This window comes from Helicoverpa zea, chromosome 1 (assembly GCF_022581195.2).
Source record: "Helicoverpa zea isolate HzStark_Cry1AcR chromosome 1, ilHelZeax1.1, whole genome shotgun sequence".
Taxonomy (NCBI): Eukaryota; Metazoa; Arthropoda; class Insecta; order Lepidoptera; family Noctuidae; genus Helicoverpa; species Helicoverpa zea.
In genome coordinates, this window is record NC_061452.1 from 8,133,166 (window position 1) to 8,156,108 (window position 22,943).

General features: G+C 38.2%; 1 protein-coding gene across 7 annotated transcripts in view; it reads left to right on the plus strand.

Moving 5' to 3' along the window:
* The window catches only part of LOC124631291 (band 4.1-like protein 4), a 36,866-nt gene extending 14,318 nt beyond the window's left edge, over positions 1 to 22,548 (plus strand). Inside the window, exons 3-21 of one of the 7 annotated variants that reach the window (XM_047165622.1) lie at positions 986 to 1,090; positions 2,200 to 2,321; positions 4,647 to 4,744; positions 13,903 to 14,023; positions 14,657 to 14,744; positions 14,827 to 14,979; positions 16,176 to 16,330; positions 16,532 to 16,632; positions 16,785 to 16,863; positions 17,013 to 17,210; positions 17,656 to 17,805; positions 17,884 to 17,959; positions 18,064 to 18,149; positions 18,233 to 18,415; positions 18,493 to 18,636; positions 18,708 to 18,944; positions 19,128 to 19,224; positions 20,227 to 20,408; positions 20,805 to 22,548. In XM_047165622.1, coding sequence (XP_047021578.1) covers positions 986 to 1,090; positions 2,200 to 2,321; positions 4,647 to 4,744; positions 13,903 to 14,023; positions 14,657 to 14,744; positions 14,827 to 14,979; positions 16,176 to 16,330; positions 16,532 to 16,632; positions 16,785 to 16,863; positions 17,013 to 17,210; positions 17,656 to 17,805; positions 17,884 to 17,959; positions 18,064 to 18,149; positions 18,233 to 18,415; positions 18,493 to 18,636; positions 18,708 to 18,944; positions 19,128 to 19,224; positions 20,227 to 20,408; positions 20,805 to 20,820 — 2,391 coding nt within the window. In that variant the 3' untranslated portion in view covers positions 20,821 to 22,548. Of the gene's footprint in view, positions 1 to 985; positions 1,091 to 2,199; positions 2,322 to 4,646; positions 4,745 to 13,902; positions 14,024 to 14,656; positions 14,745 to 14,826; positions 14,980 to 16,175; positions 16,331 to 16,531; positions 16,633 to 16,784; positions 16,864 to 17,012; positions 17,211 to 17,655; positions 17,806 to 17,883; positions 17,960 to 18,063; positions 18,150 to 18,232; positions 18,416 to 18,492; positions 18,637 to 18,707; positions 18,945 to 19,127; positions 19,465 to 20,226; positions 20,409 to 20,804 lie in introns of all 7 variants that reach the window. The other 6 variants (XM_047165630.1, XM_047165614.1, XM_047165639.1 and 3 more) reach the window with 6 other exon arrangements.
* Positions 22,549 to 22,943: the final 395 nt, after the last annotated feature.

Below are 22,943 nucleotides of genomic sequence, written 5' to 3' on the forward strand. Positions count from 1 at the left end.
TTCTAATTTAATTAATGTGGCATAGTTTATAGGTGCTTGGTATAAACCTAGATATAACTGTTGATTAAGATTCCTTAAGCACGGAACAAGAATATTGAATTTGAAATGCGACGGTGATTTATTGATCAGACAGATATTAGAGAAAGTATGACTTGAAATACGATATGAAGCTGCCGTTAACAATTAATGTTTGAAAATATTATATAGACATCAAGGCTAATGTTTGGAGATAAAACTTGTTATTTTTTTAGTTGATACAAGATTATGGTCAAAATAAATAAAACACATTCTACAGCTGCTTTCGCAAACCCACAAGACACTTCGCGTAGAATTCTAGAATTATTAGACTTATTTCTTCAGTCACTTTTTTGGTACACAGTCTGAGCCTGAGAAAGGACATATCATAGGCAACCTTTTACTTGGCTGCAGGAGAATCACTTCCTGCAGCCAAGTACCAGGACGTGAGTCCAACAAGTATTATAATAATTGACTTCGATTCCGAAGTTTCTATAAGCTGTGTTTGCAAGTACGGCTGTAGGACTTATAAAAACTGAATATAGTTTTGTGGTTACCCTCCGTGTTGTGGTTTGTATTGATCGAGCTCAAACGATTTTCTAGTAGGTTAGTTTCCGGCGGTTTGTGATCAGATACCTATTATGGCTACTTATGTAATATTACCGATCTCAAAACAAAACAAACTACTTATTGTTGGGTTTGACGTAAACTTTCGGGAAAACTAAGAGGAATAGGACAGTGTTTCTTACTGAGAAATTCTCAAAGACATTACTTTAGTGACTTGAGTACCTAAACCTAACAAACATACATAGTTGTAAAATTAAATGGTGTAACGTGTAAGAAAATTCGCTTACAAAAATCAAAAATCTTCGGGTCAAACGTCTGCTTAACTTTTCGTAACTACAATGATAATATTTACAAGTTAAGTAATGGTTAAATTAAGAAAACTTACAGTGTGTATTTATTTTAGGATAACAATACTGGACAAGCTCTGCTGGACGTGGTGTTCCGTCACCTCGACCTTCTGGAGACGGCTTACTTCGGCCTGCGCTATGTCGATCAAGATAATCAAACGGTAAGTTGTCCGTGCTAATAAATCATTATCGTTACACATATTATAAATTCAAAGGTAGAAATCATTTTTTTAAGCCGGTTGATTGAAATGTTTATCCAGGTGATGGGAGTTGTTCTTTCCGGATCAATCTGTGGACGGAAACTAACTTTATATGTAAACAAAGAGATATGTCCCCACTAACAAAGAACCATTGAGATATGTACCCATATCATTATTTATGCGGATACCTTCCGGGAAACAAATAAGCTTTAAAAGCTCTTTGATAGAATATTACTTAGAAAAATGTTCTCAAACAACAACAAACAAAGGTAGGTTCGGTTTTAAAAACTTATGGCTGTTCAAAGCATAGCCATTTTGCTAAGATGACGTAGCAAAATTGGATTACGAGATTATATCCCATCTGCGAGGTATTTTTGCTGGTATTTGCGTCCGGATTTGAAACGTGTGAGACGGGTTTAAAGTTATAAAATGTATTTTAAAATATATGAAAAAGATCCAGTTTGATATTATTTTCTGGCCGATAAGACACTAGAAGGTATTCCATTAATTTTGAAACTGCTTTTATTATTATACATTTATGTATGTACCACAGACACAAATCAAAGTTTAGGAAATAACACTGTCCATACACAGTAAATGACTTCCTACACAATACGTCTTTCACTTTGAGGAAATCCATTACCCATAAGATGCGTATAAGTATTATTCCTCAGACCTCGTTGGTCTAGCTGTCGCAAGTGCGGCTGCTGAGCACGAGGTCTCGGGTTCGATTCCCGAGTCGGGCCGAAATCGCTTTGTGGGTTTTAGAAGACTTTCACAAAGCAGCCCGGAGCCTGGAAGCTGGTGATTGATACACCCGTGCATCGGAGAGCACGTAAATGTCGGTCCTGCGCCTGATCTCTCTCCGGTCGTGTCGGATTACCGTCCCATCGGGCTATGAGAGTTAAGGAATAGTGAGTGCACCTGTGTCTGCGCAAATGCTCGTGCACTATAATATGTCCTGCGTAGTTGGCTAATCTCCTTACATGAGAACAGCCGCCGTAGCCGATAATCGGCTATGAGGACATCATCATCATCATAAGTATGATTTATATGTTACGTTTGTGCAGCACTGGCTGGATGCGGGCAAGCGTCTGCGCCGACAACTGCGCGGTTCCGACCCACACACTTTCTACTTCGGGGTGAAATTCTACGCAGCAGACCCATGCAAACTCCTAGAAGAGATCACCCGGTGAGTACGGAATGTGTGACTCATCTATTGTTGAACAGCCGGCAACAACGTTGTTGGCTTCAGCGCAAAACAATCGCGGTCAAGTCATTGTTTGTCAATATAGGCAACATGCACGAGCACATTATTGCATGAATAGCGAAATTTTGTTTCAATGTTAGCACTATGTTTAATGGAAAATACATTTCAAAATTGTTTTATGACATTTAATATTAAAATCATTTCTATGTATTAGCTTCCTGCCTTTCCTGCTTTGGGTTCTTATTTGCCGAACTGATTTGTTAGTCTCTACTAATTAATAAATTAGCTGCTCAATAAATATGTTGACAGTATCTCGAGAGAATATCAACAAAACATGTTTTACTGACTACCATAATTATACATGTTTTGAAATACTCGTATATCATTATAAGTTGAATGCTACCTCATTTAAAACTTTATAAAGCTTGTTAATACTTCGTCAATAACATGGATTTTATCATCAGCCTTCCGCTGTTTCTGAAACTCACATGTTCAAGTTTTAATAAGAACATTTATGATTTTGGTAACTGTTCACCTGCATCCAAACCAGACGAACTGTCATAGACATAAGCTTATGTAACTTCACATATGTTGCTTTACAAACAAAATCTGTTATTATAATGAGTTCCAGCAAAACCGCTAACTGCATGTGAAAATCAAATTAATGGTTGAACATTAACAAATTATACAGAGCGATATTTATTAATGTGGTTTTCCATCAAAGCGTTGAGTGCGGTGTGTGTATAACTCGCACGTGTCCCGACACGTAGGCACTAATGTAAGTAACGCTTTCACAACATCATTCATATTATAGCACATTAATACAGGAGCGCGAGGGATGAAATAGGAAGTGATAATAAAACACATCTGTGTTCTTAACGTGCGTTCGTGTCAGCGATTCAGTGCCGACACGGTGCCTCGGCACCACGCCACTCCGCCACACATTTTTGTCCACCGACGCTTTCTGTCACCACCACGCTAGCTATAAAATGACACAGATATATCCTTTTTAATATTCAATGAAGCATAAGACGTAAATGACGACACGGACTTATTTATAGACAAATGCTTTACAAATAACATGGCTGTGCTCACTGGTGTGCTTCGTATATAAGTACCTCATTTTGTAGTGTGTTTGTCTCTGTGACCCCGTATAAAAAAGTTTATACATTATTAAGAACATAGAGCTACGAGAGTGGCCCATTATTCCCACATATAACAAGATAAAGCGGAGAGATAGAGGGACATAATTAGTGTAACGATGCAAGGACAGTAAGAGTTTTATGGTGGTAAATAAGTACATTTGTGTCGTGGATGGGACACAACTAACTAATGGATGTTAACCGTAATAATAACAACATGGCTTGGTCATGTACGCTATTGTGGTAAGAGTAACATAATTGAACACATTGCCGTTAAAACATAAGCCTTAAAAATTCACATCTACTTTTAAGTGCATAGAATTGAATTACTTATGCTCTACTTTAAACTATTAAATTTTTATAATCATAAAACAGAGTGAAGTCTAGTAAGAGCACAAAAGAAGGTGTAGCGCTCTCGCAATAAACGCGGTGCACTCGTAAACTGACGTCGCACTGATGAAATGAATGGGGCCAGGCGGTGCAGTGCGCGCTACTCGCTCTACTGTCAATGGTGAAACATCAACACAGGAATTTCATTTCATGGACAGTTTTAATTGGACACCTTTTATAAAATAGGCCCCTCCGAGTAATATTCACCATTCACTAAAACAAGAGTTCGCTAATTTTTTTCTATAGGGCTACAATTTAAATTTTGCCAAAAATATCTTTTGAAACCGCGAGGAAAGTTTCGCCTACTCGTATTTCCTTTAAACTTTACAACAAAGGCTACAATTGAAGTCAGTTAAGTGGAATTTTGAGGAGTTTTCATTTATTCTTTATTTTATTCGCTGCGAATGCTGGGTGGGTACGGGGATGTTTTATTAAAATTTCGTTATTACGGTGTCGACGCTGCACCCCCGGCGCCGGTGCGCGTTACGCGTCTATATCTGTACAACACGGGAACCGTCTTCCTTTAGGTAAGGGCCGCAGTTAAATACTCGTAAATTCTTTGAAAACCTTTGCCTTGATGGTCTTTTAATATTTAATTTCCCCTTAAGGGCAATCTTTTCGCAACGCGTTTGACGAGTTCCATGAGCCAGTTACAGAAAAATGAAATGGGTGAATAGAGATTTCGTGTTTAGGGAAAATTAAACAAGGGTATGTACAGGGTTTTAGCATATTATGTTGTTGATCGTGTAATCTAATATGTGTATTGTTGTATCAGGTACCAGTTGTTCTTGCAACTGAAGCAAGACGTGGTGCGCGGGCGCCTGCCCGTCAACTTCGACCTCGCAGCGGAACTCGCCGCATATGTACTGCAATGTGAGTCACGCTTAATCACTTAGCTTATATGGTTCAATGTCACTACATACATAGCTATCATTTTAATCGTGACATGTGTCATGGCAAATGAGAAGCACTATAATTAGTGTATTTTATTCTAGAATCTGACAAAAAATATATAAATCCATTACATAACATAATCATTCGCTCATAAAATGTAATTACAAGAGACAGGTCTTAAAAGGAAGCATTTATTTGGAGTACAATTTTTCCCTTGGGTGAGAGAAGAGACAAACAAGGGTTTGTTGAAAGGTCGGATTTTAAGTATCCACCTGTGTCCCCGTCCCATCTCCATTTACATCATGCTACAAGAGTTAATAGATAAAATAAATATGGGACTTGAAATGTTTATTAGCTGAACTCATGTTGTTATGCTCTGCAATGTTTAACTTAATTATTTCTAACTGCGATTGAATCCATAATCCACTAGAACGTAGAAACCATTTAATCCAAACCACTTACTACCAGTAAACATTTATTAAAACTCAGCATAAAATCCGTTCAAACTACAGTCGATAAGAAATAAACAAGTCGGTACATTAAAGAAAACGACTTCAAACTCTGGCTGAGAGCAATAGCGAAATGCGGCGTGGACTTAATCCGATGGCACTTTCGGAGTATATTCGCTGTTTACATCGGCGACAAATTAGAGTTTCTCGCTGTGGTGCGGCTAGTGGCAGTAAAATCCGCAAGTGCGACCCGTGCTCCGGTTACAAAGTGTCTGCGGGGCCACTAACCCGCCCGGCTTATTGTGTAACTAGCCTAGGATTTGCTAGCTTAGGTATAACAAGTGACGTGTTGCTTACGTCACACTCTACACTATGATTTACCTGGGGACATCTGTCTGTTTAATGCATCTGTATTCGTCACCGTAAAAAAGTCGTGGTGGCCTAGTGGGTAAAGGACCAACCTCTCAAGTATGAGGGCGCGGGTTCGATCCCAGGTGAGGCAAGTACCAATGCAACTTTTCTAAGTTTGTATGTACTTTCTAAGTATATCTTAGACACCATTGACTGTGTTTCGGATGGCACGTTAAACTGTAGGTCCCGGCTGTCAGTGAACATCCTTGGCAGTCGTTACGGGTAGTCAGAAGCCAGTAAGTCTGACACCAGTCTAACCAAGGGGTATCGGGTTGCCCGGGTTACTGGGTTGAGGAGGTCAGATAGGCAGTCGCTTCTTGTAAAGCACTGGTACTCAGCTGAATCCGGTTAGACTGGAAGCCGACCCCAACATGATTGGGAAAAGGCTCGGAGGATGATGATTCGTCACCGTATGTTTTACTGTATAATCTCTATAACAGAGCGTGTGAAAGGATGACTCATTGTCTTTGAGTAGTTATACCTAATACCTTTGCACTTTAACCAAATTACGAAGGGGTGGATTGGTGTATAAAAATCCCTCCACAAGGGAACTACTTATTCTTAAGTAAGTATCAAGGATGTTATTCACTCTTTATTTGACTAAAGCCTCCCCTACTACGTTTTGCCGTCACCGTTTACCAATACTTCTGTGACCAAACCCCGGAATAATCACAATATCCATCGTAACCGGGATCTGATAATATCCGTATCCCGGTCATATTATTATCGACTGCAGATGAAGCCATTTGCGAGACTCGGCTCAATTTCAGTTTAAATGGCAATTTTATGAAACAATCATAATGATCATGCTGAACTTTTCGGTTGATTGCACTGTAATCCGATATTCTTTTAGTTATGTTCGTGTATCATGTAACCCATGCTTATTAATACTTAATATGTTTGATAAAATCTTCTCGGTTATAAATAGCAAATCGATATAGTAGATTGTATATTGTTTCTATGTCAAACTCATAATAAATACGACTTGGTTCTTTGACTAAGGATTTATTAGCATTAAACCATGGTATAAAGGTTGTATCAACCTTGTCATAGCCTGCCTGAAGCAATATCATAGCAATACGTAATTACATATAACTGCACATTGCAACTACAAATCCGTTCACCATCCGCTCAAACGTAATTATTTATTTCATTGAGCCATTCCCGCAGTTTCACTCACATCCTGAAGAAAACTATCTCATGTCCGTTCCTTACTTTCAAATAATTTTTACGATACAAATAAAAAAATATGTGACAAATTACCTAAACCTTAGAAAACAGACGCAGCGAAAGCGTAACATACTGAAAGACAAAATTTAAAATATTACTCCTACCTAGGTTACAAATGTTAAACATTTTTATTGTCCTGTGATTTTTATTGTCTTGTGTTGTCTTGGGTATTTAAAAACTTATGTATAGTTCAGCATATTTATAGGCTGTAAAATTTATCACTTGCCTATCTAGACACCCAGAACATATCCACATAAGGTATATTGGTATAGTAATGTGTGCAGTCGTGGTCGCTTCGCTTTCCCACATCACACACGTTTTGTATTTCACGCAATAACAAACCTATTTTATTAACCTGATTGTGAACAGAGATTCTGGGAATACGATTTTTTTATTTAAGATTAACTTCGAGTAACGTGATCTAGTAAAACAGTTGGGCACAAACCGCAACAAATATTTTTTAAGTATTTATTCTATGTTTGTCACAGAATGTTATCGAAAATGGTTTATTTCAATTAATACCAACACAAAAAAGAGCACGATAGTATTTCATAAAAAAATTGACTAGGTAAATAGGAAACACTCAGGCATTTCTAAGATACATACATAAATCAAGACGTTTTGAAACGCTTCCAAAAGATAATGTATGTGTAGCCACACTTAGTTCAACTAGTAATCGCAGTTGTATAAAATTGTTTAGTACACGCAAGGGAATAATAACGTGTGCGATCATGTGGGGACGTTGACTCATCGCCAGAGGGGCCGAATGATAGTCGACTGAACTCAACGCATGAACACTTACATACAAACTGCCGCCAATGAAACAAAATGTATCGCAATAACAAAAATGTCATACTCCAAATGTAAGAAAATATTATATCAGTCAACGAAAAATAGAAATGTATGAAACCCCAAAAGTTTTCTCGCAATACACGTGTAACTAAAGCTTATGGTTTCACAATTTATAAAATTATTATAACATGCTCAAAGTTTATATTTTATTTTTGTACTGAACTTTTAATTTAAATACACATTACCTACGCATGTTCAGGTTTTTACTTAAAAATTGTAAATTTTACGTGTGGCCCAGAATGCACGATGCGTATGTAAGATGGCCTGCTTTTATAATGTGTCATAGTCATTTTTGAACTGCTTCGCAAGTTGAGCTTGCTGAATTTGAATTGAATACCAAATGAGGAGTGATGACGTAAAATACGATTTATCCTGTGTATTTAGTTAAAAGATACATTCTTGAACTAAGAGACTGCGAAACGTTTGTTTAATCTATCTTCTTTATATATTTCAGTCCATTGGCTCAGCGGTACTCGGAATACTATTCAGTCGAACTAAATTCCGTAGCCAGTAATAGCTAGTGCCATTCTTCTGAGATTCTGCAGTGGCGGGACGAGGAGCTATCTTACCGCAAACGCAGTAAAATTTATCAGGCATTCCGCTTCGCTACTTCAGGCTCCGGCTAATAGACTGCACCCTCCCGATAAGTCCGAGGATTATAGAAATGTTTTAAGCGACAAGTTTTAACGGCGAATTCTAAACGACTCCATAAAATCTATCTTTATACCTACGTGCTTAAGGAAAAATACAGAGACTATTTACTTGTTCAACAACATGTGTAGACGTCTGTTATAACATACTACCTAATTTAAGCAATCAAAATTTTTGTAAACATTAGAAGATAATTACGTCTCGGCTCGACCTTACCTTTGAAGATTCACGTAATTAATTGCTCCCCCAGTTTGATATTCGCTTCAATATTTATAATTGACTTTGTAACGTAATTAATTTTATTGCCATTTTCTTACGATCTCGTTATTCCTGAATAATATTTTATTAAAACATGAGATGTGTTAATAAACATAACAATACGGAGGTATTTCAATCATCTTCTAGCTGTAACTTCAAAGCAAAGATTGCTATATTTACACGTCTTATGTTATGATACAAATAATATTAATTAACAATTTGGCAAGTTCAGACGTTAAGAGATCTGGAAAAGATCTTATATAAGACGTGAATTCTTAATACTACTTAGAGCGTTTTGTATTCTAAGATCAAACAAAAAGAAGCATCAAAGTGCCATTTATGTTGGTGGGGCAATCTAGCGCAGTAAGTAGGGGCGGCGAAGGTTTAATATCGATGCGTTATTCAGAAGGTAAATGAGCCATCAGCGCGCAGCATCGTTTGCATCTAATCTGCCCGCATCAGCGACCCTTGTGCGACCTCAGGGGGCACATACCGGAGTTATAACCGTTCTCGACGCTCCGAACAACATTTTTGCGTGTTACCGAACTTTGTAATCGCCCGTTGTACCGGTAAATTATTTTGAATGGCCCCTGAAGACTACTGTAAAATAAATTCAATTACGCTTTCTTAATTATTGCCAAGTTGGGTGTGCCTTTGTTGAGCATACGATTCCTGATTGCCGCGGGCAAAATTGCTTGTTTGTAAAATTAATTAAGTATAATTATTTTTGTTTAATTAAACAGCATCCGTAGGTACTGTAGGCAGAAAAATAGAATCAGATATCATGAACTATTCGCGTGTATGAACATTTTTATTTCTTGTACTTGGGTACTGTATATTGATTTCTAAGAAGACGACATTTTTACATCGAAGCTTCAATAATTGCTTTCTTAACATACCGAAACGTATATGAGTAACATTCTAAACGCTCGTTCATACATTCATAAAGCAGGAACGTAAAATATTTGCGTTTTTCCGCCCCTTTACACCCAAATGATCCACTCCTATTACCGTCGTTATGTTACAGGTATGCCTATTATATGGCCTCGTAATAAATTGCACACGTGAAATCATCTCTCTTTATATTATGTACTTGATTCTTCAGACGAAAGAAAAAAGTATATATGAAAGAATAAAGTATTGTTACGTGCTCTGAGAGCGTTCTTCAGATTAATACATATTATTATTCGGAATGAGGGCCTGCGTCATCACTGGAATATTACGGGTTTTTTTATAAACAGAACATTGCACGTGGTATCAAAATCGCATCATATTTGTTCAGATGTTAACGCAGAAACTCTATTACAGCACTAAACATGATTAAAATATTTCGCACGCTGAACTGAGAACTGCAAGCCAGAATACAAAATAACAAGTTTCAGCGTTAGTGACTGGGTGTGAATCTTCCAACATGTTATGTAAACTTTTCTGATCGTTATTATAACATTTCTCTTTGCTGAGAAAAATAAACTAAGGAAATATGTCGTAATTATGTCTTGGAGGAAGATAAAATTCGCAAAGTTGAACACCGAGTTAATTTTCTTTAAGAAAGAATAACTTCAGTAGCGTTTGAGCTACAAGACTAAAATGCTATTAATCAAGGGAGATTGTATTCTTATTTTGTCTAGTCGGTAGTGTCGGTTTGGGAGAGACGAATGAAGCGAAACAATCTGTCCTTCGCAACAAGTTAACGGAGTCGTGTAACGCGCTCACATTAATCAAGTAGATGGACAATGGCAGAGGCGCCCGCGCCGCAGTACCGACTGAGACGTAGCCACACTGCACCATTATAATACTGAATATCATTTCCACAATGTACGCTCCTGTGTACCTACTGTAAATTAATTTCAGGCTTAAAACTATCTACACAACGTAACTTCAGTGGAAATGACGTGAAACCATCAGCCGACGCAAGAATAATTTACTTATCAAAATAACATGTATTAACTTTCCCATAGCATTTTTTTCTCTCTGACTTCATAACTTTAAGCTTTGTACTTCGTCATAGCTGTACATTAGCACATGTGTTCGAAGTAAAAAATATTCACAATTTTAATTAGAAATTGCTTCAGCAAAATATTAAATGGCAAACATCTGTTTTGCTCTATGCTGTAATTACCTAAGTGTAAATCAGCGTGAGAAGTAATATTTTCACGAGAACTGTTTTCATAATATTAAAAGTAAGCTTTTATGGCTTTCTTAGTGTCTAGCAAAGACCAATGAATAAATGATACCAAAGCCAGGCTTACAGACACTCTTTGAATAAATCACCTAACGTAAAAAGTATAAACTTTAATTTCGGAAGATGGACGATGTTCAATCATTACCTAGCATTATGTTTATAGGTATACCTCTTTTGTTTACACACTTGAAACTTAATAAGTAATTAAGCTTTTGAGTATAATCATGTGTAAATTATCTTCTTGTATGTAAGATATTAAATATTACATACAGTTACATAACTTTAAATTCGTAAAGTAATAAAAAGATCATTAACAGACTATAAAAAGGCACATGAATATTCATTCTCAATTTTTTTTGGTCCTTAATGAGTTTTTATTATTATGTGAACATAAAAATGTTGCTAGTACAATAGTTTTGTAGTGTGTAAGCTAAACTCGGCTGTGGCGAGTACCATTCATTTATCGTCCGCGACGTGTGGGCGGCTCGCTGCTTTGCCAAATGATAGATGGTCTCTTCACACATCACTCACACTTACCAACATAAAACAGATTCCTGCACTGACTTATACCGATTGGATATCTGATAGAAACCATTGCCAATGAAATTCTTTGAACTTCACCGAATAATAAAACGTGACGTATGACAGGTGGAGCTGCGGGTGTATTTATTGTAATCAATCAGTCTGCATCAGGGAGCCTGTGTCATATTGAAGTTTAACACAACAATACGCTGTTTTCACTGTATGGTTTGCAATTTTAAATCAGGATTAGAAATTGATGCTATCGACGCTATCTACAAATATCTAAAATCACATCAGACCGACTATCACAATCATCATTTGCTATAAACCATAATACTAATGTTACTTAAAAAAATATCTGCAGTTATTACTATACCTTCTAGAAAATTATGTCACTTTCCAGCAGGTACACTAATAAAATTAATTAATTACAATTCAAACGCTAGAATCGTTTAAACATTCAAAGATATAGGTACATATGTTATATGTAATTCTCTTTGTATCCCGACTTTTCTAAGCATCCATAAAATAGACCGAAGCGACTGAGTTTAAAAATAATCAGATTTATGGCCGCCCCTAGCTACTTGCTCGGAAATTAAACGACAAGCATAAATATGTACTTAAATAAAAATAAAAAGAGCCCTCCTTTCAACAGATGGAAGCTTCTTCGTAATGGATAAAGTTCAGCAGGCTAAATTATAATAAATAACAATGTACTGTTTCGCTGGTTCTAGAAGCAAGATCATATTTTGAAATTAACTTCAAAGGTGGACTTGAAGTTGAAATTAGCAACGTCAGGGAGATGTTTGCAGTTGTATGAAGGGTTCCCTTTAATCGTGGAAAATTACAAGCACATCTATCTTCACCGGCGAGAAACGTCAGTCACAAGGATATTATTCATTCACAGGTGGTTGTAGCACTTGGTCCACGGTAATTAAATATGTAGGTATAGCCCGCCTGTATATAAGTATAGTCAAAGTTATGTTAGGTGAGACTAAAACGTACTTTCCGGAAAATTATTGAAATACACGTATCATTTGACACACACATCATAATTTTTTAGCTTTTAACATTGCAAAGCTTTATACTTTACTTATATTTTTTACTACAAAACATTAACCCCCTTACTTATAACAATCTCTAATCACCTTCTTAGCAACATTTTAACTAATCACTACTTAAAACCTTAATTAGTGATTAAATCCTCTTTTAGTAACTGTTCCATTCACTTGCCTGTTTTCATTTTATTTTAACTGATTTGTTTTGTTTGTATCGCATTGCATGACGTAGTTTTAAGGATTACAGTATACAAAGTTCTGTGAATAACGTAGTTGGATATACAATTGTTAAACCTTGTTATCAATGCTTCATATAATTCTATACTATTGTTATTTTTTTATATATATATATTGTTACTACATATATAAAATATATTGTATATCTGTTTGTTGTTCCTAAGAAAATAAATAAATAAATAAATAAATAAATAAATAAATAAATAAATAAATAAATAAATAAATGTTAGTTAATACGTGCTTAAGCAACGTTTATCAGTAAGAATTTTCTTAAACATCCCTTAAGAATTACTTATTATTTAATTCACGTTTATAAGTAAGGCTGTACATACCTAATTAAAAACACGTTTCAGATGTAAAGTCTTCTTGTAATGATAAGTATGTCTACGAACATTAATAAAAGATACAGGGTCGAAGTAGAAATCCCATATAAATACGAACATAGACCGAGTCCGCCCAAACAAACACACATCGGTCAAATGATGCTATCAAAATCAAAGTAAGTGATATTTTATCAATGACAGCATTTTATTCTTCAGACAACCGTGAACGTACCGTATGAAAGGTCCGAACATCTATGTGTGTACTCTCGCCAGCGTACCAGATGTTGCGATTTCCGAGTACAAAAAAAAAGATATACGACGGGAAATGACTGTCAGCCTCGTTCACTAGTCATAGTTTTTCTGAACCCGCTCCGTATGTGGATATTTCTTTCTCACCCTGAATAACGTGTCTAGTAAACTACGCAGAATGGACCAGTATTTTCTTTTATGTGCCACTTGGAAATATTGTCGCGTCCCTACGCAAAAGAAAGTTTAAATATCTGTGTGGGTTATCAAATGTTACACGTATCCCTAATGCGACGTTATACCCAGCTAACCTCAATTTTGTAATCAACGCGATGAGATACATTTATTGTGTTTACCTTGCGTCTTATATTTGGTTAGGACACAAACCCCCGCCTAACAGCGTTAATTGCGATTGTAAAAGAACGGCCGGCTCTTGTAATGGCAATACAACCACGTATAACGAATTTGTTCAAGATATTTTGGTCAAAAGCAGAGCATAAACGACATGTTTGTTCTAAAAATGGAATAGCGCCGCTCTCTCGGTTTATTTCCACCTACTGTTTGAAGTATCCTGTCAGCTAAATGAGTCTACCGTGACAATGTTTGTCGTGCGTTATTTTATAGAGTTTATAGCTGTGCTAGTTGCCGTAGGCGTGTAATAAAGTGATGTGAGTAATGTGCATTGTGTGCGTAGTAGTTATTGGTAGGATTTGTGCAGCGGAGCTGGGTGACTACGACCCGAGGCGCCACGGGCTCGGCTACGTGTCCGAGTTCCGCCTGCTGGCGCACCAGAGCCCGGAGCTCGAGGCGCGCGCCGCTGAGATACACCGCACGCTCACGTAAGTCTATACCACTACTACACAATACACAAACAACACGTTATAAGTCTATCTAACTCTACAGTATACGTGATTATAACTGATTTCCTGTTAAATAAATATGGGTGAGCGCATCATTTTTATTTACTCAATTAATTTATATTTCCATCGCCTCCGAAAATAGACATCATATTAATTAAAAACTTATCCGCCCAACGCGACACGAGAAAGTCCTTCCTGTTTTAACGTACTATTGTCTTAATTAACCAAGAAGAAGGCAAGTTGCTAAAAATTAAGATTTCAGAGGCGCAGTTTCACGCCGAAAGCGTCGCCGCCCGCCCGGAAATTAAACTTCGTCGCCTTTCTCGCCTAATTGAATGAATTTTTAACTGCGCAAAGATGCAGTCTGTGGCCGCTGGCGTCATAAAGCCGCAATTACATGCAAATTATGTGTACCTACCTACTTAACAGCAAGTGAGCCGTGGCTTAGGGCGGCGACACCGGCACCACCCGCGCCGCCCCGATTATTCATTGTTGCTTAGCCTTTTGTGGCCTTTTGTCCTTAATGTCTCCTATTAATTAAGGATAACAGTTTAATTGACTTTTAACTCAGTTTTATTTCAAAGAAATATTTAATAACAGTTCTTTTTACAGGGGAATTTCGCCGGCACAAGCAGAATTGAGCTATTTAGATAAAGTTAAATGGCTTGATATGTATGGTGTGGATCTGCATCCAGTTTTGGTAAATGAATATGTTTAACTTGTTAAAAATACATTTTGTACCTTATAGATGTAGATAAACAATGATCCATTTTTTGTGGCAGGGTGAAGACAGCGTAGAATATTTCCTCGGGCTGGCGCCAAGCGGTCTTTTACTGTTACGTGGAAAACACACAGTTGCGAACTATTATTGGCCGCGCGTCTCCAAACTTTATTACAAGGGACGGTACTTCATGCTCCGTGTAGCAGACAAAAACGTAAGAACAACTTGTTACAGAAAATAAAAAAGAATGTGGAGTTAGACGAATAAGTAAACATTAAAATCGGGCGCTCCACTTGACCCATTTCTCGTTTCGGATCGCGGAGAGTGATAACGGGCGCACTTTGAATAGTGCTGCAAGATAGAGTCCACCTTGCGTCGCTTCCTTGAAAGACATTCGTAGGCAGGCAATTACAGATAAGTCGCGTAGAACTGAGCGGAGTATTTACAGCGCTGTGGGCGCGGCGATAACGCGCCGAGCCTCGCGCCGCCCGCCGCCGCCGCCGACCGCGCCGACCAGCCGCTACCCGACTTTTCTTTTGCTAAGTCCTTAAGACGATGGTTTATGCTATGTAGATTAAGGATATCTCTATAAAACTTTGTGTTTCTTTACTAAAGTATTTATCAAACCACATTAATAAGGCTAATTGCAGCCTATTTATGGTCAAGAATATAATTAATAGAAACTACTACGAGTAAAACTACGAGTATTGTACAAAGAACAGACACACAATAGATTATTAAGGATTCTTATCTGTGGAAATAGACAATACAGACAATACCTGTAAGCTTTGGGTCTTAGTAAGATATGAGGGTTAATGTTAACTATCTGATACCATTTGGTGCTTAATGTAAACACGGCATCTACTTACTCAATATTCGAAACCCGGATGTCCCGTTTTCCTGGTCACAATAATAACGGCATCCATTAAACTTTATAGTATCCTACCTACTTGATTTCTCTCGTATCAACCGAAATGAAACAACTTTTATAATAAAAGCTACCTCCGTCAAACTTTGCAGATGTTTATATTACCAACGCTTGAACGGTTAGTTAAAGGTATTAGCCGATCAATACTCTAACATCCAATTTCGTTGGATATTACGTATCTATTAAGATTTTTTTAACATCACAGATTCGTGTTTCACATAATCTTAAAAGAAATCTTTTACATGAAGGAACACGATAAGGTTTGAACTTTACGGCCGCGTGTAAAACAGAATCTAGACATAATCTGGCTTATCTGAAACAAGGGTAAGGATAGAAAAAAATCTTCTTTCCTGAGGTTAAAAAATGTTTTTCAGGAGGTCTAGATTTTTTTTTGCCTAAAAATAGATCCAGGATCTAAATCTATCCCATGCTACTTTATAACTAATTGCATAATGACTTTTGAAATGGTATTTTGAATATAGAATGATACGTCAACGTACGGCTTCGAGTCTCCGACGCGGTCAGCGTGCCGACACTTGTGGCGATGCTGCTCCGACCACCACACCTTCTTCCGAATGCAGCAGACGTCGCCGGCCTCCGCCGATATCTTCGCGTTAGGAACCCGCCTAAGGACGAGGTGAGTGGACCAGAACTAAACTGCTAACAAAGCAAATATTAAGAGGATTACAATCTTTAGCGAGTACTGACAAACTTGGAGGGAGACGAAAATACGAACCAAGGATTTAATATCTTAAATTCAGACAACTCGACAATTTCATAAAATAAATAATTTTGACAAATAAATATGCATAATCTGACTTCGTATATATTTGTACAGTGGTCGAGGATCAAGACCCAGGCCTCCGCCCACGTTCACACGCACCCCGTCACGACGCATCGCTCGCCCGCCACATGCTTCACACGCATCACTAAATGATGGTATTGATATGATAATTTTTCCGCCAAACTCATAAATAAATATTTACTTCCACAACATTGATTTACACATGCCTTTTAGTAGCATGACATCTTACATACATCTTCAGTAGGAATTTATTTTGGTTGGAAATAACATATGAACTTTATTTCAGTTCCGAAACTAGAAGACTTGAGAATAAAAGACTGTCCCCCAGAAATCAAACAACCTACCTCAGTACATCGACCAAACTCGTAAGTTCATTAGTTAACTTTACTAAATCAATTATGAATGTGTCGTCAACATCGGGCCTACTCGTCGACATTTTATTTAGCTTATTTTGTCGAAGATTTTTTTTATGATTGGGAGAGTTGGTTTTCTGTAATTGTTTATATTTTCTTAGGCTTAGAATCAGTGGCGAAGTTATGGGTAATTGCGAAGGCCAAGCGGTAGGAGGTTCGCCGCGGTCGACTCGGTCAGCACCGATCCGTCGTGGCCTATACTCAGCATCACCCACGGCCACCAGACCTCCGCCGGCACCACGACATCGATCTGCATCGGTCGACTCTCAAAGCTCCAATGATTCCCGTTCCAATCGCAAGTCAGTTCCAACCTGTACAAATACAGCTTAATACTAAAAATGCATCTTCTTGACAAAAATTCTTTAAACTCCATATTTCTGAATTAATGTCATAATAACTTTGGAAAGTTGTTGAACCAATGTGTTACCTTCAAACAGTGCCTATCTTGCACCGAGCACGTAGGAGACGGTGCTTTCTTACGAATTTGTTACCGCTTCAAAAGTTCTTTTGCGGTGAATAATGGTGGCTACTCTTCAACTTTCCAACTAAAATTCAAAATCCATTATTTTCACCCGGTAACTTTTGTCAGTGTCTATTTTTTTACGTCAGTGTTCGCTGTCTAAAGTTTTTTGATACATGCTTTGGAAAAGATACCTTTTTAGATTAGTATAGATTACCGAAATTATATTATAATTTTTAAAAAATAGATTGGAACATAACTTTAAAATATTAATATTCTGCTAGACATAAGCATCGTTCGCGAAGACAGCAATCGGACGCGGAAAGTGAACTGTCGCGAGGATCAGGCCGGTCCGGCCGCAGGCACCGACGTCACCGCTCCCGACACAAGCACGAGTCGGGCTCAGAGAAGGATGACTCACAACCAGATACCAAGTCAGTAGCATTCGGTTGCACCTACATTTTCCCACAACATAAATAAGATTAACATTAACCGTGACATCGATTTTGCAGAGAATATGAACTGGTTGATTCTGAGTCACAGTGGAAGGAAGTTTTACGACAAAGTACCGTAGGAAGCGGAGTCCAAGTAAGTTTTATGAAAAGATAAAAATTATCATGAGAGAAAAGAGTGAATGTTCGCTTTTTTTCTCATAATTATTTTTATCTTACCGAAGCGAAATTGCATTGTAGGTCGCAAACGTTCGTCGTTCACAAATGGAGCCAGAAACTGGGACGCATCGATCATCCCACAGACACCGTAGACATCGGAAGCATCGGTATAATTATATTATTTTCAGCGAATTATTTATTACGCTCTTATCATTCTCAATCAATATTAATCATCATAACTCATTCTTAGATCACGGTCGGGATCTCCAAACGATAAGAAATGGTTGCCAAGTGAGTTAAAGCAGCACCTGGAATTTTCATTAGTTGACACGACTGGCATGACAGAGGAGCAACTCAAGGAAATCCCTTATACCGTGGTGCAGACCAGCCATGCTCGGCAGACCAAGCTCCGAACATCATCAAAGCATAGACAGTAAGAATAACTTATCTCAGAACAGGAGTTACTTTAATCTGTTATGTTGTTTCTAATTTACGTTTATTAATTTCAAGAACTGAACACGGATCGTTAGCGAGGCGAGATAAAAGTTCCTCATCCCACGGCAAAAACACACACGATAGCCACAACCAAGGATCTCTTCGGTCCAGCTCTAGTACACTTAGCACGCACCGGACCGGTCACGAGAAGCATGGAAGGTACGCCCTGCAAACCATAAACTATGATTTATTGCCCGAATATGGATGATTTACGTTATGGGTTTTTGCAGACGTGTTTATCCGAGCTACGATGAACCCGTAGGGCGGGCTGGCGATGATTTCTTGACAAATAATGGTTACAAAGGCAACGTGACCCCAATCTCGAACAACAACAACCCCTACAGCCCGGTGACTAACAGCAACAGCAACAGCTCGAGTGGCGAACTGATCGGCAGCGCCCGCGTCTCGCACGAGCACACGGACTCGGGGCTCGGCGCCGATCAGGACTATGCATACTCTTCGGAGAGGTGATTATGCACTAATAATATTCATTGGGCTGCTTTGCCTTTGCTTTTTAACGCCCCAGTATTTCGCCCCAGTACTAAGAGTCTAAATACCAACTATGTATCTGAATACCTTTGTGCAGATCCACTGAGCTTGTCGATGGAAATAACGTCTCCTGTGACCGTTTTGTATAACTTTGTGTTCAGCAGGCGAGTGGAAACTGATGTAAGGCCCATGTCTGTCGGGTGCAGGTCCAGCGACAGCGCCAAGTGCGGGGCCGGGAGCTCGTCGCGGACGGCGCCAGTGAGTAGGCAGTGGGCGGCGGGCGAGGCGGGCATGCGGGAGGCGCGGGGCGCGGGCGGCGGGGGCGGCGCGGGCGCCGTGACGCGGCGGCCGCCGGCGGCGCCGGGCCGCGCGCGCGCCTCGGTGTCGGGCTCGCAGCGCTCGCTGCTGTCGGTGGCGAGCGACTCGGCCACGGCGCGCCGCCCCCGCGACCTCGCGCCGCGCTACCCTCACGCGGCTGACGGTGGCTTTTCTCTCTTCGTGAGTGGGCGCTTTGCTTCTCTAACATGTCTTCCGCTCACCGATGGCCCTTGTTTCAAACATGTAATTGAGCATAGTATTCAAAAAAACCTCTGTTTTGCAGTCTAGTTTTATTCATAAACGCACGAATTTCATATTCCGTCCCCGCTTTTCTACACAATAAAAAGCAGTAAAATGCTTGAAAGCAAAAAAGAAGCGGAATTAAATAAATCACAAGGGCCGTTGGAATAATCTGCAGCTCCTGTTTCTGGGTCGCTGAAAAGCTAACAGTGTACAGGCTGCTGTAATTTGAACATACTTATTTTAAAACATGCAGAACTGTGAAAAACTCTTATCATGGAAACTTAAATATTTTAGTTCATAGGTATCAACATAAGCTTAGCATAGAAGTGACATGCGTAAGGTAGTCTAATTTCACTGACGATCTTTTTAAAATATTATGTAGCTCTACTTGTATATTTTCTTATACCTATGTATTTCAAAAACATTTTCAAGACCTACTTGCTTAAGGGGCTTATTATTGAGCAGAGTGCTACAGTTCTTCCTTGTTTGATATCAACCAGGAGTACACGTGCCTAATCGGCGCGCGGTGTTCAAACGGCACAACTTTAGCACTGTGTGCGCGCCTTTCATTCGGGAACTTTATTATTTAAATAAGTCTTCTTTTAGTCATATGCATATATATTGACTGTTTAATCCATGTATAAAGCTGTAGGGTGTGCACAGGTAGTTTGTCTAGCGTGTATGATTATTGGGATGCAGAGACATGCTAGCAACAACAACATATTGGTGGGCGAGAGCGGGTCGCTGGCGCGGCGGTACGCGCGGCCGACGCGCGAGTCGCGCGACCACAACGCCAACGTGGCGCGCACGCACTCGCGCCTCGCGCACCGACACGACAACACCCTCGACATTATCCTTAAACCTCTCATAGAAAGCACGCAGTAAGTAAGCCACGCACCGGACAACACGTTTGTGTCGCAACACCTAGCGGAATGAGTAGCTGCACGCACCCCTTGGTTTGTTCAGATCCCGTTTGTTCTGTTTAGTATGTGCATGCTGGTGACGGATTAGCGGTGACTACACTAACCCCTAACTAACCCTGGTCTAACCGTCAATGTTTTGTGTTTATTCCAACAAATTACATGTTTTCATTTGTGTTACTTTTGTGTTGCACCTTGTTGTGATTAAAATTTTGATAACCGTTTGTTCTTGTGACTGAAAATACCTACATTTTTTTATATTAATTAAAAAAAAAATATCAAGAAACTGAAAGTTGGTGAATAAAGAGCAGGTGAAAAGCTCTTCACAAATTAAAGTCGTGTTATATATAAACCCAGGCTGCAGAGCAACTGAGTTCGGCAAATGAAGCAACATCTGGTGCTGCGGGCGCCGTCTTGCCTGGCAGCGGCAACAAGCCGGCCCCGGCCGCCGAGATGAGTACCGAACTCTGAACCGATACAATCATAGTTCAATTGTTTTATTGTTATACTACTACGTTTCTACTTATTATGTTTGATAAATACTCACAGTAATATTCGTTTATTATTTGACTGAGTTATATATATGTTGATGTTATTATAGTAGAATGCGGTTTTTGAAAAACCAGTACCCCTAGGCTATAGTTCTACAGTATTTTTATAAAACTTTTTATAATAATGTAATAAGTTATAAACCAATATTTTGGCCTCAAGAAAAGATTCTTACTGTATATTCAAATAGCCTCATTTTAATGGAATACTTATTTTTTCCGATTTACGTAGTTACAGATAATAATGATAACGCTATATTCATTAAGAATTATGAATCTATTATTGTTTTTGGTTATTTTATTTCATATTTTATATTTATTGTAAATATATTTTTGTAAATAAAGCTGTCAAAAATTTGAGTCTATTAAATATTTCGATGTAAACATACATTATAACAACAAAAGTGTATCGTGCCAAAGATTTTGTGAAGAAAAATCAGTTACGAAAAGTTAATTTATATCTGTGTGTTTATTAACATATTTTATGGGTGTTTACCATTTCGCATGAAATATGTATGTGTGAGTGTATATACCTTTCTATGCCTCCACTTTGATAAAAGTATCATTGTAATAAAAATTACCAACATTTCAAAATTAATATATTGGATATTTATTTATTCAATCACTTACGACGGGTATTAATTAAAATATTTTACCATTCTCATTAATGTTAGTAAATCTACGTACCTACACAAAATCTTGTACAGTTGTTATGTAGCTTAGTGTTAATAAATTCAAAGTAATTTAGCTGTAGCCGGTAAACTTCCTGTGTATTAATATACCAGAATATCAGACGACAAACATAAACTCAAAGGTCCAAACTGTAATAACCACTTCGTAAATCTGAACTTTAAACCGTTATTTTATCACCTATCTCGTAGTAGAAGTGAAGCGCAGTTCTAAAATTTATATTAATTTCTGAAAACTTTCAGAATAGTTCATGTAAAATTGGAACATTTTGCGGTTATGACAGGAACCTTTGCTTTTTGCTAATGTCGCATGTTAAGCATACATTACCGAGCAACTGCTATCGGGTGCACTTCAGAACGAGTATGTGTGTGTAGGGGGAAGGGTCGGAAGGACCATACCCATAGAATAGTCCTACAATCCATAGCTTTACGCGCTCCATAAAAATAATATTTATGCGATAAAAATAAGCTAAACCGTTTTGGATAGGCTGAATGAGCCTTTATCGCTGACTGCCACTGCCAAGCGTTTCGCCCCACGGCAACCTCCGTTGTAAATAACATTAGATGTTAAGATGTAAATAAATTGCAATTGACGCATCGATATGCTCAGTTTTCCATAAACTGTTGTAGTGACTAGCTATCTGCAGCCAACCCCACACATTCGGTTACTGCAGCAAATCTGAACTCTTTGTAAATGATATTCCGTAACGATGCGATTATTATAGTCGGTCAAATTGTGTAATGTCAAGACTGATAAGATTGCGACTGTAATGCTACTCACACAAGTTTTGTAACCGATTATAACAGTTTGTATGTATTTTTTCAAAATCGTTTCGATTGTTCACATTAAACGATCTATATCAATTTGTGTGTTATTTTTTTCCCTGAAGCCTCTCGATTCGATTTTTCGATCATGATTTTTTGTATAATTCTATAAAGCGAAGTCATAAAGGCCGTTTATTAATCTACTTATTATTAATGAGCGCCATACAGCATCACAAATGATTTATCGATTATCTGACAAAGAGTCTGGCTCTGGCATTAATTAAGCCGTTCTGTCTCAGATATCGGCTGCGTCCGACCGCTATTAACACTAATGAGGATGACTTGGTACCGTTACCAGAGTAGTGTTTTGGTAACCTAAATATATGTCATCCACTCGATAAACTACAACCTGCATATTTTTATAATCGTGTTGAAAACTTTATGTAGGTGAATTAAATCGATAAAACTTTATTCCGTGAAAGTAAGTCGCACAT